The 14,976-nt window shown below is 60.4% G+C and overlaps 7 protein-coding genes across 7 annotated transcripts; 3 read left to right on the top strand and 4 right to left on the bottom strand.

Annotated features, from left to right (window-relative positions):
- Window positions 1-373: 373 nt before the first annotated feature.
- SCP_0902780 (hypothetical protein) lies at window positions 374-813 on the top strand (the record flags this gene model as incomplete). Its single annotated transcript, XM_027761511.1, has 3 exons — window positions 374-411; window positions 485-527; window positions 583-813. 3 exons carry the CDS (start codon window positions 374-376, stop codon window positions 811-813), a joined length of 312 nt encoding a protein of 103 aa, XP_027617312.1.
- A 1,380-nt stretch (window positions 814-2,193) lies between these two features.
- Window positions 2,194-2,956, bottom strand: SCP_0902770 (hypothetical protein; the record flags this gene model as incomplete). The annotated part of the gene is made up of 3 exons (XM_027761510.1): window positions 2,194-2,248; window positions 2,302-2,682; window positions 2,742-2,956. 3 exons carry the CDS (start codon window positions 2,954-2,956, stop codon window positions 2,194-2,196), a joined length of 651 nt encoding a protein of 216 aa, XP_027617311.1.
- A 3,570-nt stretch (window positions 2,957-6,526) lies between these two features.
- SCP_0902760 (hypothetical protein) lies at window positions 6,527-7,138 on the bottom strand (the record flags this gene model as incomplete). The annotated part of the gene is made up of 1 exon (XM_027761509.1): window positions 6,527-7,138. The coding sequence occupies one exon, from the start codon at window positions 7,136-7,138 to the stop codon at window positions 6,527-6,529; it is 612 nt and encodes a 203-aa protein (XP_027617310.1).
- A 387-nt stretch (window positions 7,139-7,525) lies between these two features.
- SCP_0902750 (hypothetical protein) lies at window positions 7,526-8,550 on the bottom strand (the record flags this gene model as incomplete). Its single annotated transcript, XM_027761508.1, has 2 exons — window positions 7,526-8,440; window positions 8,497-8,550. 2 exons carry the CDS (start codon window positions 8,548-8,550, stop codon window positions 7,526-7,528), a joined length of 969 nt encoding a protein of 322 aa, XP_027617309.1.
- Window positions 8,551-8,889: 339 nt separating this feature from the next.
- On the top strand, window positions 8,890-9,360 carry SCP_0902740 (hypothetical protein; the record flags this gene model as incomplete). The annotated part of the gene is made up of 1 exon (XM_027761507.1): window positions 8,890-9,360. The coding sequence occupies one exon, from the start codon at window positions 8,890-8,892 to the stop codon at window positions 9,358-9,360; it is 471 nt and encodes a 156-aa protein (XP_027617308.1).
- A 2,771-nt stretch (window positions 9,361-12,131) lies between these two features.
- On the top strand, window positions 12,132-12,692 carry SCP_0902730 (hypothetical protein; the record flags this gene model as incomplete). The annotated part of the gene is made up of 1 exon (XM_027761506.1): window positions 12,132-12,692. One exon carries the CDS (start codon window positions 12,132-12,134, stop codon window positions 12,690-12,692), a length of 561 nt encoding a protein of 186 aa, XP_027617307.1.
- A 1,253-nt stretch (window positions 12,693-13,945) lies between these two features.
- SCP_0902720 (Secretory component protein) lies at window positions 13,946-14,848 on the bottom strand (the record flags this gene model as incomplete). Its single annotated transcript, XM_027761505.1, has 5 exons — window positions 13,946-14,107; window positions 14,167-14,342; window positions 14,422-14,521; window positions 14,594-14,715; window positions 14,800-14,848. The coding sequence occupies 5 exons, from the start codon at window positions 14,846-14,848 to the stop codon at window positions 13,946-13,948; spliced, it is 609 nt and encodes a 202-aa protein (XP_027617306.1).
- Between the last annotated feature and the right edge of the window lie 128 nt (window positions 14,849-14,976).

Here is a 14,976-nt window from a genome sequence, read left to right as displayed (position 1 = left end):
TGGGGCGGGCGCGCTGTGGCCATCTCCATCTGTCCATCCCTTCTGTAAGGTCCGTCGCATACACTACGAGTCGACGTTGTGCTGTCGTTCAACTGTCGTCTGTAATGCTCCTGATGCGCGCCGCAAATACACTCAGCACTGAATTGTGTCCGCCAATCATACCGTCCTCCCGAGCACAGGAACTTTCTAGCCCCCGGGTGCGCCGCGTGACCCTGCCCTTTGTACTGATCCAGCGGTTTGGAGATCTGTCGGGCAGCCCGAGCTTCTGAACCGCTATTCAGCCAACCTAGCTTCTACATCTCATCTCGGGCGTCCGCAGTACGCCCACGAACGCTTCCTGCGCTGCGAACTGGCGGGTGCGGCGCCGCCCCGGATGGAAGCACTAGCACTAGCACACCATTTGGCAGGCGGGTCTGCGTCCCCCCCCCATATCTATCACCTGTCGCTGCAGCAGCACAGTTCTGACATATCGTTACGTGTACAGGAACGCGGCACAGAGCCAGAAAGGCAGAACCACATCCTCACCTGTACCGTATCCGAGCGCGTACCCACGTCACTCTACTCATTACTTATCGTCCGCAGCGGGCCTTGTATGCGCTCTATCCAGGGTATGTGCGACCCGTGCGTCCGGAGCCGCGCAATTGCGGGGAAGGGTTGACACAAAGTGCCCATCGCTCGCGGGAGCAACATGCAGGTCAGCTGCCGCCTTCGCTAGTCTCCCGAAGGCACTGGCGGACGGTGGACATTCTGCTTCGACCTCAGGATATTAACATCCGCCGTCCCATCGAACGTTCTGCAGCCCTGTCTGTCTGAGCCTGCGCCGCACGGGCGCTTGGAGTGGGGACAACAGTTACGGAGCTGGTCATATCCTAATTCTGCAGCTTATTCGTCGCGCGCGTCCCGTGCGTGATTGTCCTGTGCGTCACAGGACGCGGTGGCGCATGACCTGATATCGTCTGCTCAATCAATGTCGTCCGCGGCGCACTCTGAGCGCCCCCGAAATTTGTCTGACGGATGCGCGATGGTATTCAGCAGGATGTCGTTCCGGGACCGTACTAATTTCAACTACGCCGCGCTCGCCGATATCTGAATTGTGCGCCCTTGCGGCGCAGTGGCGTCATCCTGTCCGCGATGGCGATAGCCTTTGAGTTCGGCGGCGCAGATATGATGGAGCTTGCTCGAGACAGCGAATGTCTCGATCCAGCTAATCACTCGTCGAATCTGTCGACGATGATGCCACGCCGCTATGCAGCTATCTGTCGCGTACATGTCGCCTTCTGGGCATCTGCGCAGGCCCAGGGTCCGCTGCTAAGAAGAACTGTGTTCGTTGGCGTCCAGAGATTGCTCAGCGTCACGGTTCGACTAGGTGCGGCCATGGCCGGGAACCTCCTTCGTTCTCCACCCTAGTCTAAGGCAGTGCAGCTAGTTACTCTGCTTCACCTGAGGATATCCGTATCTGACTGATCGCCATCCCGACCCCGCCCGTGAGATTGGCTTTTTAAAAAGTGAGCATATGGCAAGCCGAAGTCCAAATGTGAATACAATTGCAAAGTGCGAGCGAACCTTGTCCAAATGCAACTTGAAATAATGCACGCCCAATCCAGTCCACCGTCCACGGCCCCGATCCCGAAGACTTCCATTCCACCACCCCGACGGCAAATCCAGATGGATTATATAGATACTGTGCCCCCACGCCGGACTCGCGCTCCTTCGGCCTCGCTACCGCCGGCGCACCACAGTATTCGTCAGTCTCGTTCAACGGCGAGTCGGACGCGTTATGGAGTTCTTGCTTCGTTCTCGCCAAGACTTACCGACGTTTCCTTGAAGCTCGTCGGTCGTTCGTTGTTCCAGCTAAATTCAGAACGTGAGACGTTTTGCGACGAAACTCACCTCCCGATTTTTGTTTGTGGTGCAGCACTTTAGTGCGGAACAAGTGCGGAACAAACAGACTTGGGCCGAATTGGGCACTAGTAGTCAATATGCGGTCAACCCTCCATCATCAGATGCTGGCAACCATGTCACCCTTTGAGGACCATAAACATGTTCCCCAAGCTGCCAAAGAGCTCATAGGGATCTTCCCAGCTCTCTTCAGGGCATATGCCAGTGTGAGAACCCTCCATGTCATTCTGCAGATCTCAGGCTCTCCGGCGAGCGCTCGAGCTTCCGCATTTGGTTTAGGTCGTTTGTCCCATACTAAAGTGCTGCTCCGCGAACAAATTTTCGGCCAGTGAGTTTCGTCGAGAGACGTCTAACGTTTTAAATTTAGCTGTCATATCACTCATTCATATATTCGTACCGTACCTGACTCCGAATGCGACTCCGACTCGGCGATGGCGTGCCGCCGGGCGTCGGGCTAGCCTCTTCTGGGCAGAACCGAGCTCGAGAGGGCGTGCTCGTTGAGGTCCGAGGGGATTCGCGTTTGGGGATTCCAGGAAGGCGGGGTGCCCGGGCTTTGGCTCAGCACTTTCCGCATCCGCACGTGCGTGCACCGCACAGACGGTCCAACTTGGACGGAAGATGCTGGAAGGCGGCGGGGGCTGACTGTGCTGCGCCACCACGATCGGGAAGGCTAGCGAATTTGGGCAATATTGTGGGTTGAGAGCGCGAGCGTATGTCGCATCTGCCTGGGGCGAGGGGGAGTGAGCGCCGACATCGGCGCGGCAACGTTCAATTTTGCTGAGACTTTCATAGGACGGTCGAATTCGAATCCGAGTCTGCGAGTGCAGATCTGGATAACGAACGTTCTCCGCAAAAAGGGTGGGCTAAGCGCGCTGGCAGTCGAGGTGTTGGACTCTGCTGCCGCCACCGCGATCGGGGAGGCTAGCGGAATTGGGCAGTATTGTGGGTTGAGAGCGCGAGCGTGCGTGGGGTGAGGGGAGGGAGCGCTGGCGTCGTCGTCGAGAACAATGCCCGCACGTTCGAATTGAATTTGAGTCTGCGAGTTGCAGATCTGCATGCGGACGTTGTCCGCACAAGCCGCGCGTGGTCTAACCGCCGTCGGGGCCTGTGTGTGCACACTGAGGCCCGAGGTTTGGGAGATCAGAAGAGGCCATGCACGGATAGGGCGAACGGACGAGCAGATGGAGTGAGAGAACGACCGTAACGAAAAGTCACGGCGGTAGTGGGTCGGAGGACCCAGTTCGCACAGTGGAGCCCGATCGCAGATGAATTACTACTCGGAGGGGGAAGATCTTCCAAACGCACGGGAGAAGGGGGGGGGGGATATCGCGCGTTCGCAGACTAGAAGAACCATAGAGTTCGCAGACCAGAAGTGCCATAGAGTTTCGCCGAAACGGATCCTCGAGCCACGGTGCTAGCAGCGACGCGCCACCGCGAAGGCGCGATATTAACTGCTCGGACACGCAAGCAAACAACGCCATCTGGGCGCAAGCAACAACGTGCATCTGGTCGCACGGCCGAAGCAAGCCCCACCTCGGCTCGTCGCCATCCTGGCAGCCAACCGACGGTGCAAAACCGATAACATCCGGTGAACCCACCAATCGAGCGTCGAGCGCGGGGGTGCCGACCAGCCCGGGGTAAGGAATGCAGCTCCGAGTGTTAATATTAGGTGACCGCACCGTACATAGCCCCGCGGCGTAATAATTATCGCACCGTACATAGCCCCGCGTCGCAACAATTGCGCGACGAGCGCGGGCGGGGAATATGCAGCGTCGCAGCCCAGCACGACGCAGCTCGAGCCATCACCGTCGGTGCGCGATAGCGAAGGGGCGCCACCATCATCATCAGCCCTGCAGAGACGTGATGGCTCCGGGGCCATCATCGAGTAGCAGCAGCACGAAATCGGTGGATTGTAGGGTGTCCGGGAGGCAGTTTCACTAAATTTTTGGGAAGTCCGTTCCCCGGGCGCGGGTCGACGTGCTGCCAGTTGGACACATCGGTAGGTAAGTGGGTAGGTAATCGGAACGCGTCCTCGACGCACTACGGCCGATTTTTGCGGCGTAGTTGCCGCAGGAAATTGTTAGACCGCGATTTCACAGAAATTTTACCGAGCGGCAGGTGTTCAGTCCGGCGTTCATACGGCACAAGGCGGCAGGGCTCGACGGGGAAGACCGAGTATCTGGCAGCAGCGGGTGCAGAGCAAAAAACGCAGGCTTGGCTTGCGCTTCTCAGCAGGCGCAATACAACGAGCAAATTCGCGCCCCATTTCGATGTATGATCTGGCAAGTGCACGAGGCACGGAGGAGGAGACGGTGTGATCGTGCTCGTGTCGTGGAGCCGCTGTCAGTGTCCAGCGCACGTACGCGGGAGGTGTTTGTGCGTGTTTGGCCCGGGTCACGGTGAGGGCGTGACCACTGCTGATCGGGCACAATCGAGACGGCGAGCCGGCGCGTCTCCCGAAACGGGCATATGGCGGGAGATCACTGATCGGAGTTGCGCCGGGGTGTCGGGCCTTGGAGTGCATATGCGGCCGACCACCTGCGTCAGCGTCGGGTGCCGTTTATGCCTAAATTTGGGCAACGCTCCGCTGCTAATTGCCACTGCTTCTTCCTCCTGCCAGCCGCTATACGGAGCTGATACCTCCGACGGCTCTAACGGAGCGCTCTCTGGCAGCGCGCCAGTCCCCCAAATGCTGCACGGCAACTATCGCATTAATATTGGCAATTGAGCACCCCTAAGCCCGCGATCGCGCTCGGCCAAAACACCGAAATGCAAAAATTAATTGGCTTGCACTGCAATCCCCTAATCGAAATTCCCAATTGCGAGGCTTGTGGACGGGCACGGAAGCATATCGCCCGCCCCGAATCCGCTGCCGCGAGCCTATCGCGCGACGCGCCCCTACGCATTTGCTTCCGTGTCCCCTGTACGAGCCGGCGCTTGCGAGTTCCTGCGCCGTACCCCGCGCATGTCGGCCGTCTCACCAAGCCCGCCACCGCCCGAGCTCACTGACCAATATAATTAATCACCCCGGCTACAGTCATCTCAAACGGGGAACCATCCACACCAGAGCGTCGGCGGATCCAATTGTTGCTGCTCTGTCAACCCCGAACGCACCGGGGTTCGGGCTCGCTGAGTGATGCGGGGTAGTGGGCGATGATGCAGTAGAATAATTGGCTGTCTTCACCAAGGACATGTTACCAAGATTTGCAGTACGTACCTACTGTTATGAACTTGCAGCCGCTGGCGGCGATCCTGTCTCGTCGTCCTTCTGGTGAAATGTCATCTTATTCCGCAGCAACTTGTCGAGCAAAATAGCAATCAGACATACTATGCACGGCGCTGATTGAGCGGCGCCATCCCGTCCACCTACCGACCGACCGACCTCACCCACTGACCCGCCATCACCCTATGCTCCGCCCGCCAACAAGTCACTCAAACCGCGCGTCCCCACGACCACGTCAGCGACCCCAGACAGAAGCCCCGGACCTTAAGCCTGGAGAAGGGACACCCGAATGACTTCAGAGAGAAGGTGAATTACCGCGCGGTGCGATCCGCGATTTGAAGACGCTGGGCAGCCACGGTCAGAGTACCGTAGCCGTGGCAAGCACTGAGATGCAGTATGATAAGCTTCCAGTGCGCGTCCGATGACGTGCACAGCGGGCGCCGCTGCGGCACTCCCAACACGGTGTGCCCGTCGTCTCGACTCTCGATGCAGACGTGCCTCCGGCGACCAGACAAATCCCACCGTGGGCCGTGACGACATTAACGACGTTCCCCACCACGCACGCGTATTCCGCACGAGGAGCGCAGATCTCGCCGCTCGCGGTCACCCAGCATTGTCAGTGGGATGAGGGCGAGCTCACCCGGGCGCGACACCGTCACTGACGGCTCGGGATTGACAGAATACTGATAGTAAACGTCCAGGAAAGGCTGAAAGTCGCACAGGCACACGTCACGATCCTCAGCTACAAGATCAAGCAAAAGCAAAAGCGAAAGAGGAGTGCGGATAACAGGGCCGGAGCAGGACGCAGCGCAGACAAGAGGAAGAAGGTACCGCGACCGTTGGCGGTCATCGAGTTGTCGGATTGAGCGTGCGGCACGGCGCTTCTCGCGTCGGACGCATGCGCGGGGTGCCGCTACTCAGCGCTGCGGCGTGTAAATCCGTGCTTGCAGTAGTACATCTCACCGTGCAGTACGGCGGAGCCGCCGCGCTGCCGCCTCGTGAGCCCGAATCGTTACCTAGTGCGTCTCGACGCGGCAGCGCCAGCCTTGGAGACCAGACACGTTCGCGGCCGTGACGACGAGCGCTCCTCCCACAGCCACGCCACCCACATCCGCACGAGGATGGGAGCGCAGATCCTCGCCGTCGCTTTTGGATACCCAACACCTGGCCAGCTGCACATCCCCGATCCTCGCCATCTCGCCATCTCGCGATCTCGAAAAGCGAACTTCGCACCAAAGTGGTCATGGCTGAACGGTATCTATTCCAGACCTACATAATACACGACTGCGTGCAAGTAAAAGCGTAAAGTACCCTGCCCAAGACGAGAGCGCGCATTCGACGCCGAGTCGAGTAGTCGGGTACATACATACAGCGAGTGTGCGTGCGATTCGGATTCGGCGAGATCTATATGGTGAGGAGTTTCAGACAAGGGCGCAGCGAGACGATACATATTGCGAGCGACAGCGAACAGCGGAGAGCGGACGAGGGAACGGGGACATAATATGCGAGCGAGAGTATGCGAGAGAAAGTATGCGTACGAGACGACGGAACGACAAGCACAGCCAACGCCGTGCAGTAAATTTTTGCGATGCTCGGCGCTAACTCGAGCGCCGGGTGTACGAGCACAACGAACACGCACATTCCATGCACAGTATAATTCCGTAGCGGCACTAGATATGTATCGACATCGGTAGGAACTGTGCGGGAACGGAAGAGGGAGGAGGGGGAGAGCACGCACACAGCAGCGCGGCACGTTACAAGAATATCCGTAGGGCGCACAGGACGACGTGCAGGGATGAAGCGCAAAGCGACCGTACGGACTCGGGTAAGCAGGGGAAGTAATGGTGACAACGGCAGAGGGGAAGGGAGGGGGCGATACGGTACACATACGGAAACAGCAGATAGGGAGGGAGAGAGATACGGCGGGTGTACGCGGGCGCAAAGTCCGTATGCAACGAATGGGGCGGACATCTTTTGTGTCGGTAGCATGTGGGGGGGAGGTGCCGCACCGCGCATGTCGCAATATGCCTAGCGCACTTGCGTGTATGCGCGGCGGAGTAGGTCAGGGCATCGGCGTATAGGAGAGGCATGGTATGGCGGGGGGGATCAGGCACGCGGCGCGGCGATCCAAAGCAGCAGCAGCAGCGCGGCGGCAACTGCGCGCGCAGAACAGAGACGAGACGAGGGGGGGAGAGAAATCGGTGGGCAGTAAAATACACGTGAGGATGAGCGGCCGGATGATGAATGAGCAATGAGTGAGTTGAAAGCAATGGCGATATGAGCGAGGAGTGATGTGGAGCGGGCCCCGCAGGCGGACCATCTATGTTGAGAGAGCCACGAACGAACCGAGTGTATCGAAGCAAAAAAAGATGGAAAGAAATCCGAAATCCAAGAGCGGGGCGCTCACGAGTACCCTCGCGACGCCTTCCGCCCGCGCGCCATGAGCGCCCGATGGTCCTCCATCCGCATGTGCCGGCGCGACGCACGCGGCACGATCGCCTGCCCGACCTTCTCCACTATCCCAAAGGTCGACGACTCCCACCACTCCTCCTGCGCCAGCCCGAGCGCCAGCTTCCCGTCCACAGCGAGCGCGACGTAGCCGTCCTCCATGGATACGCAGTCGAGCGAAGGCTCGCGCGCGGAGCGGCTCAGCGTCCTGTGCGACTCCCGAGTGAGCGTCGCAGAGCGTTGACATTCATTTTGAGCGGCGGTCGAAGCAGCCCACGCCCGAAACTGGGCCCGGAGCGCGCCGATGAGGGTTTTCTGACGGCGGGGTGCGCCGTCCTCGGACCCGGACACGGGGGTCGCGAGGGAGACGGACGAGGAAGGGGTGATGCAGGAGTCGGCGCTAGTGTCCGTCGTCGAATGGGCGAGGAGGGACGGCAGCGACTGCCGCGGGTTGAGGACCGGGCGGGATGGCTCGACTGGGGCGAGGACGGTTTTGGACATACAGAGTGTGGGCGCGACGGGGCGGCAGTGGGTGAGAAGCAGCTTTGGCGGGCGGAGGGACGCGGTGGAGGAGACGGAGGCGCAGTCGGATGGTGGACCTGGCTTTACACCGCGGGCCCAGGCGTGGATGCCTGCGGCGCCCTTGCCTATCCAAGCACCGCGGCCGCCGACGGGTGCGAGCTCCTGCTCGCATTGCGAGTACGAATGGGTGGACGGCTCGGGGTAGTTGTAGTCGAGCTCGTCGCTGAGGTCGGATAGGTCGTCGGCGACACGGCGAGGATCGAAGAAGGGGGAGGGGCGGACGAGCGCAGACGTCGAGGGCTTGTCCGAGCTGAGGCATTCGCGTGAGCAGTAGGGTGCGGCGCCCTCCTGTGGATATATGCTATGAGGTGAGCAGGCAGAGGAGAGATAGCGAGGGAGCGTACTGCATCGATATGCCTGTTGCAGGTCAAGCACCAGTTGAGATCCATAGCGTCCATTGTGGTGAAGGTGGAAGACGGAGATGAGGCGAGGAGCGAAGGGACGGGACCGTCGTGGGCGGATGGAAGATCGAGGAGGAGGAGATGGCGCGCAGGGCGACGTCTTATAGTAGACGGCTGCTACCAGAAGATGCTCGCCCAGGGCCGATCGGATCTGAGCGTTAGGTGCAATTATTTTGATAACCACATTTATTGGGGCTAACCATATGCGGGACGCAGATGCTGGTCGATCTATCTTTATCGCAGATGCGGCCTAACGTTTTCTGGAAGAGCGAGTGACCGTCACAGGAGTCACGTCGACGACCCAGAGGAGCGGAACGTGCAATCGCGATCCAGGCCATGGACCAAGGCTCCCACACCAGCGGGGCACCTGCTCCTCCTGCTGCACCGTCCGGCCATCACCCGTGCTCGTCTCCCACTCTGCGATTCTTTCCGTCTTTTACTCGCCGTACCACGCAGCCTGCCCTGGTGCAGGAACTTCCCGTGCGCAGGAGCCTTCTCCACATCCATCTTTGCACACCAACCATGCGACCCTTCTCTTCCCAGCCCACAGGCAGTTGCCGCAGCTCGGAACTCTATTGGTCCACCGCCGAGCTATCAGCTGCCCCGTGCGACCACCCGCAGACACCGACAATGACTGTCTGTCCCGCCAGCTCCACCCAATATGGTGCCCACCCAACGCGCATCACAGCGATTGCAGTGACTCACGTCGGGTGGGCTGCAGCTCTCGCGCGGGATCACCCTCCCGCTGATGGGCCCGCCACCGTCCCAGCGAGTCATCACACTCCCTTGGAGACTTCGCCGTGGTAGCACGGTAGCACCTGCGCAGCCTGGTAGAACCCGCACGTGACGCGGTCTTGTGTGCGAGCATCGCAAAATTAATTATCGTAACCATGACGCATCGACGCGACGCGCCCCCGGTGCGGGTGCGGACGCGTACCCAGCAAAATTGACAATCAAGCCCCTTGCCCCCCCAAGCTGCTGCACAGGACCAGACCTGCACCAGCCGCGGCAGCGTCCAGACCGCCGATGCCCAGGTACCAGAATACCAGAACGCCTCCCCCCGTATCTTTTCTGCTCGCGCCAAGCTCGCGCTACCTCGTCCTATCACCGAGCGAGGCCTCTCGACGGTCCAGGCCCCCCCCCAACGCAGAAACCCTCCGACTCTGATTCTGGCAGAACCGGCACAGTCTGTATGCAAAGTATATGTGCGTGCATGTAATATTTACGGATATGCTGTAATCACGTTATAGCATCCTGCAATCGCAGCGCGTCGAAGCTACCCTCCCGGCGTCACCCTCCTGCCATCCTCGTCCGCACACGCCAGTTTCTGATCCTGCCCCTCCATCTGTAACTTATCTGTATGGCCACCGTCCTTGTCCCCCGCTACCGCGCGCCCACGCTCGCACTCTCGCAAGTATAGCCGTGCGAACGCGTGATGCCCGTCCCCCCCACACCGGCCTGCGTATGGCCGCAGGCCCACTTACGCCTGCCTGTCTCGCTTCGCCGCTTCTGCGGTGTGTTCTTCGATGCGATGTGGGTCGCCCGTATCGTCATCGGCCACAGGCTCCCACCCTTGGCCCTGCGGCCTCGGAACGCCTTACCATCTGCTCGTCACCGCGGAGCGTGCACGCGCCCGCTTTGGGTTAGCCCGCGGGCGCGCGGCACATACCGCAGGGGATGGCGCGCAGCGCGGATCGCTGCCTCTCCCGCGACTCGTGCTCGGACTGGCGCGCTGGCTGGAAGGGGGCACTGCGCTGGGCATCGGCACGATGCGACGTGCCGGTGAGAGTGAGAAAGCGAGTGCGAGCGTCGAGTCCACCCTCTCTCGTCACGGCGCTCCGCAGAAGGTACTTAGAGGCAGACATATCTCTCGCTTCTGGCTATTAGCTATGGGCTACGGGTGCCGTAGCAGATACCCACGCGCGCTGCTTCGTGCTCGTAGTGCCCTACCGATGACCATACCGGTGCGAATACCAATACGAACCCCGGTGCGATCGTGATGACGCTGCGCAAGCAAATGTAAATGTGGCACCTTCGGTGCGATGTGGTCGTAGGGTGCAGACGAACCGGTGCGTATTGCGTGCGAACGGTATGCGCGTGGGCAAGCGCATCCTGACTCGGGTGCCACACGCCCGTTATGGACGCGCACTTCCCATATCCGGACGTGCGTTTCTGGCAATTCCAGTACCTTTCGTATGCGCGTGGCTGCTTCTGCCATCAGAGGCGACGGATATTGCGGCGAGAGGCGGGCTGGACGTGCCGCGGCGGCGCGAGTCACCGCAAACGTTACGTTCGTTGATGTTGAGCGACGTGTCGCGCGGTCTGTCACTGCACGTCCGTCGCGTGCGCGGGATCGCCACCGTTCGCGTCTGGCCACTGTGCGGTTTACACACATTGGGCAGCGGTGCGAATGGGCACCGCCGCAGTCAGCGCCAAGAGTGCTGATTATGGGGTGGACTTCAGGCGTTGGGATCACTGAGGAAGATTTCGAGGAATGCGACGCTTCGAGGGGGGGAGGCGTTCCGGACTGGGACCACCTTGGGAGGACAATGCATGGAACGAGTCACAATAACGAACGCGGCAGCTAAGCAGGATGCCTACCACTCAGATGGAGATCCGATCGGACGCTCCGTCGCGTCCACACGCGTCACGGCGTCCACAACACACAGTACCTCTTTTGGTACTCCGTGGGCGAGTCAGACGCTCTCGCCGCGATTCGAGCACGTTGATGTGTTCGGGCGCGTTAATGTATCAGCGCATCTATCTGTTTGCGATATGACCGTGAGCCCGAGTCTACCCTAGTGGTAGCCTGCCACAGGGCAGAGACCACCCCGAAAATGCCATGCGCGCGTTATCCCCGTTCCATGAATGCATGACATCTGAGCCTGATATCCATGTTCCTGTCAGCAGTGGCGCTGCACCGACCCTCTCTGTGTCTCCGCGAACGCACGTGCTGGCAGAGGCATGCACCAACTTAGCCTACGATCCCCTCGGACGCAAGCACTGGCGTGCCCGAGCACCTAGCTGTGGCAGATGCGATGGAAGAACCGCCGCCGCATGCGATCCCGCACTCTGAACTGCAGCCACAAATTTCTACCTGTACAGCCTATGCGCGCGCCATCGACTCACACATTTCATATCCAGCACCTACCGTGCTTCCAAGTCATCCAGAAGACGCCCCCGTCTGCCCGAGTGCCACCCACAGCACAGCATGGATCTGATATTTCACCCCATTTCCGCATATCCACAAGCGTCCACGCCACAATTCGGCGTCTCCGAGTCAGGCTCAACTCCCACGCATCTTATTATAATCCGTACACGCGCCCCACAACGCCACAGACGCGACACACGCGCCGCCCGACCACAACCACCCTATCCCGATAATGACATATCCACATCCTGGCATCTCCGCTCGGTAGTCCGGGTCCACAACACACACGCACAGCCTCCAAGTCGATATGTGTTGTACGGAGCGTCGAAGCTTCGTTCAACACTCCATACAACACGCATCCGACGCGGTGCGTCGGTGGTCCCCCTCCTCGCCAGGGACGCCGTCCGCGCTCGCCAATCGCGTTCCCATGGGCCTCTTTCAGGGTGCGTCCCCGACGAGCCTCCTTCTGTCGTTCGAGCCGGCGGGCATCGCCGCGGCAGGCAGGCAGGCAGATTGCAGACAGGCACACCTGGCATATGTCCGACGTCTCGCATCGCATCGCATCGTCACATCAGCAAACAGAACGAACAGAAGTCAGGAGCTGGCGAGAACGCGAACGCGAACACGGAAACGAGCGAACGGACCTGGCGTGAACAGAGACAGGCTGAGCAACCGGATGCGACGAGAACAACCGCAAACAGCGAACGGTGAGCAACTGCAGAAGACGGGCTGCGTGCCGTCCGTGGTGGTGCTTATGCAGCAGCAGCAGCAGGAAGAATTGTGCCCGACGGGGAAAAGAACCGGCACTTCCCGCGCGCCGCGCGTGTGTACAGTACGCTCGTCCCAGCGTCTCTTTCACACGCCATTTTGGATCAGCTGTAGTGGCGGGTGCCCCTTGGACGAACTCGCAGTCCGAGTCCAGGCCGCTGCAAATGCAACGGTCGAGCTTCCTGCTGCAAGCTCTGGCAGCAGTGTCCCGAATTTCTGATTTTCCCCAGCCGTACACGCGTGCACTGTAACTTGCAATTGCCTGCGCACCCATGGCCATGCGCAGATGTCACCCACGGTTCTGCAGGGGCAAGCCCTTTCCTGACGCGAACTTGCTTCCCCTCCCCGTGCGTTCTCAGAGCTCTGGCGTCCAAGCACGGTTCCACAGCCCATCCTCCTCGGTCCCCTTCTCCAGGTAACCCCTTCCTTCTCTCCTCGCCCGCCCCGCAGAGTCATCAGCACTGGTAAGCACCCCCGCCTCAGCCGCGATGCGAGCGAGCGGGCGGAGCGTGATCCTCGCGCGCGACTTGCCTCAATTCGCCCGGCCTCGCCCAGGTCCCAACAACGTCCGAATTCGTCCGCTGAGCTGGTCTTCTGCTCACTCGCGCTGGCGTGAAGGATTTTGCTATCTCAGAGGGCACTCGCGGCGGATTCTCAGGGCGCCTTTGCCCTCAGTGCGCATCGCTCGAGAACAAGCACCTCAGGCCTCATTGCCGGCTTCAGATGCGGTGCTTGACTGCGACGTCAGAGTCGTGTGGCACGCTGGCAAGCACCCCATCGGACATCCCCACTCGGGTCGCCAGCCCAGCCCATATCGCTTCCTTCTCTGTTCTCTGTTCTACCATCTCGGACGCGCAAGCGAGCGGGGCCGCCGCGTACGCGCGAACGTTACGGGCATTATTGCGCTCACGATCTGATTAGAATTCGCAGATACCTTCCGCAGAAGCGTTGCGGTGACGTTACCGCCATGACCGCCGGCGGGCTGGTGCGAGCCAGGCTGAATTCCCCGGTCGGCTGAAGCTCGTCGGGCTGTGAGCTTGTGATATGCTCATAATTATCGTATCCGGCGGTTCGCGTGAGTGCACACCGTGAAGCGAGCGAGCGAGCGAGCGTACGCGACGCGCAGCACCCGCGAGAGATGGACAAGTTGGTGATGGGCCGGGTATGGAATTCGAAGATTGGGACGAAGATCTGCTGGCAAACAGCGAAGGGGGATGCCAGTAAAATGTCGGCTGCGAGTACTTTGTATATCGATTCAAGGTCCCGCTCGAGTCGCAGAAAATACGTGCAGGTTTTGTAAGATTCGCGCGTGTCCAAGAGCCGCTCACTACTGAGGGGGAGAGCCAACACGCGACCTTCAGTCTGTCGAGCTCGGTTTCAGACGTGATAGCATGAGTGGTTCATCGTACAGCACGTAAGTAGATCTCGAGCCCGTCGCGCCTTAGCCATAATACGCACCAGAGGCATCGCACGCTACTTGTCCTTTTTGTCCTCCGCGCTCTCCTCCGTCGGTGCATCCGCCTTCTCCTCGCCCTCCCCGCCCGCCGGGGGCACCTCCGCCTCGAGCTTCGCGCTCTCCGCCTCCAACTTCGCGCGCATCCCCTCCTCGACGCGCCGCGCATACTCCTCACCCGCCTGCCCACCGCGCATCAGCCGCACCATCCCATCTCGCGAGGAAAAAAGAATAGACACACCTGGAGGACGAGGATCGCGCCGAGGAGCACGACGGCGATCACGTTCCCCGCGGAGAGCACGCGCAGCGCCTCCACCTGGTCCGCGCGCGTGTCCACGTCCGGCACCGGGTCCGCGACTGTGCGCGTCGCGGGCACGCCCACCGTCAGGTACACCGCGATCGCGCACACCCACGCCACTGTGTGCGCGCGCCCGGGATTTCATAGTACGTCAGCGCGCCGCACGGATCGAATGTGGTTTATGAGGGGGGGACGCACCGAGCGAGGACCCGTCGAAGAACATCGCGCTCTCGTCCCACTTGCCCAGCTTCCCAAGCAGCCCGAGGGCCCCCACGCCCATCACCGCATGCAGCAGCGCCTGCGCGCACAACACCGTCAGCGTCCGAGGAGTGAATAATGATTTTTAAAATTTAAATTAAAAAAAGGGCACCTTGATACCCGAAGGCGCATTGTAGAACGTCTTGTAGAACTCGAACCCGTCCCGGACGACGTCGTCCGTGAGGGGCGTGAAGAGCACGCGGTAGTCGACGTTGAAGCAGATGAAGAGCACGCCTGCGCGCGCGCGACGTGGCAGCGGCGCGAAGGGGTCAGCTAGTCCGGCAGGTGCGGAGGAGGCGAGCCATGCAGCGGACTCACCGAGGCAGAAGCAGTCTGCGGCAAGCACAGCGGCCTGTCTGTAGCCCATCTTGGAATCGCTCTCACCACAGTTTTTCTCAGCCAGTGCTTCGGAGTCCCGTACGCAGATGCTTGCGGAAAGGTGTTATCGCCTATTTGGCTCCGTCGAGGCACCCAGCGCCAGATATCCACAAGTAC

The sequence above is a fragment of the Sparassis crispa genome (genome assembly GCF_003851025.1).
Source record: "Sparassis crispa DNA, contig_000008F, whole genome shotgun sequence".
Taxonomy (NCBI): domain Eukaryota; kingdom Fungi; phylum Basidiomycota; class Agaricomycetes; order Polyporales; family Sparassidaceae; genus Sparassis; species Sparassis crispa.
This window is presented reverse-complemented; position numbering and strand designations above follow the sequence as displayed.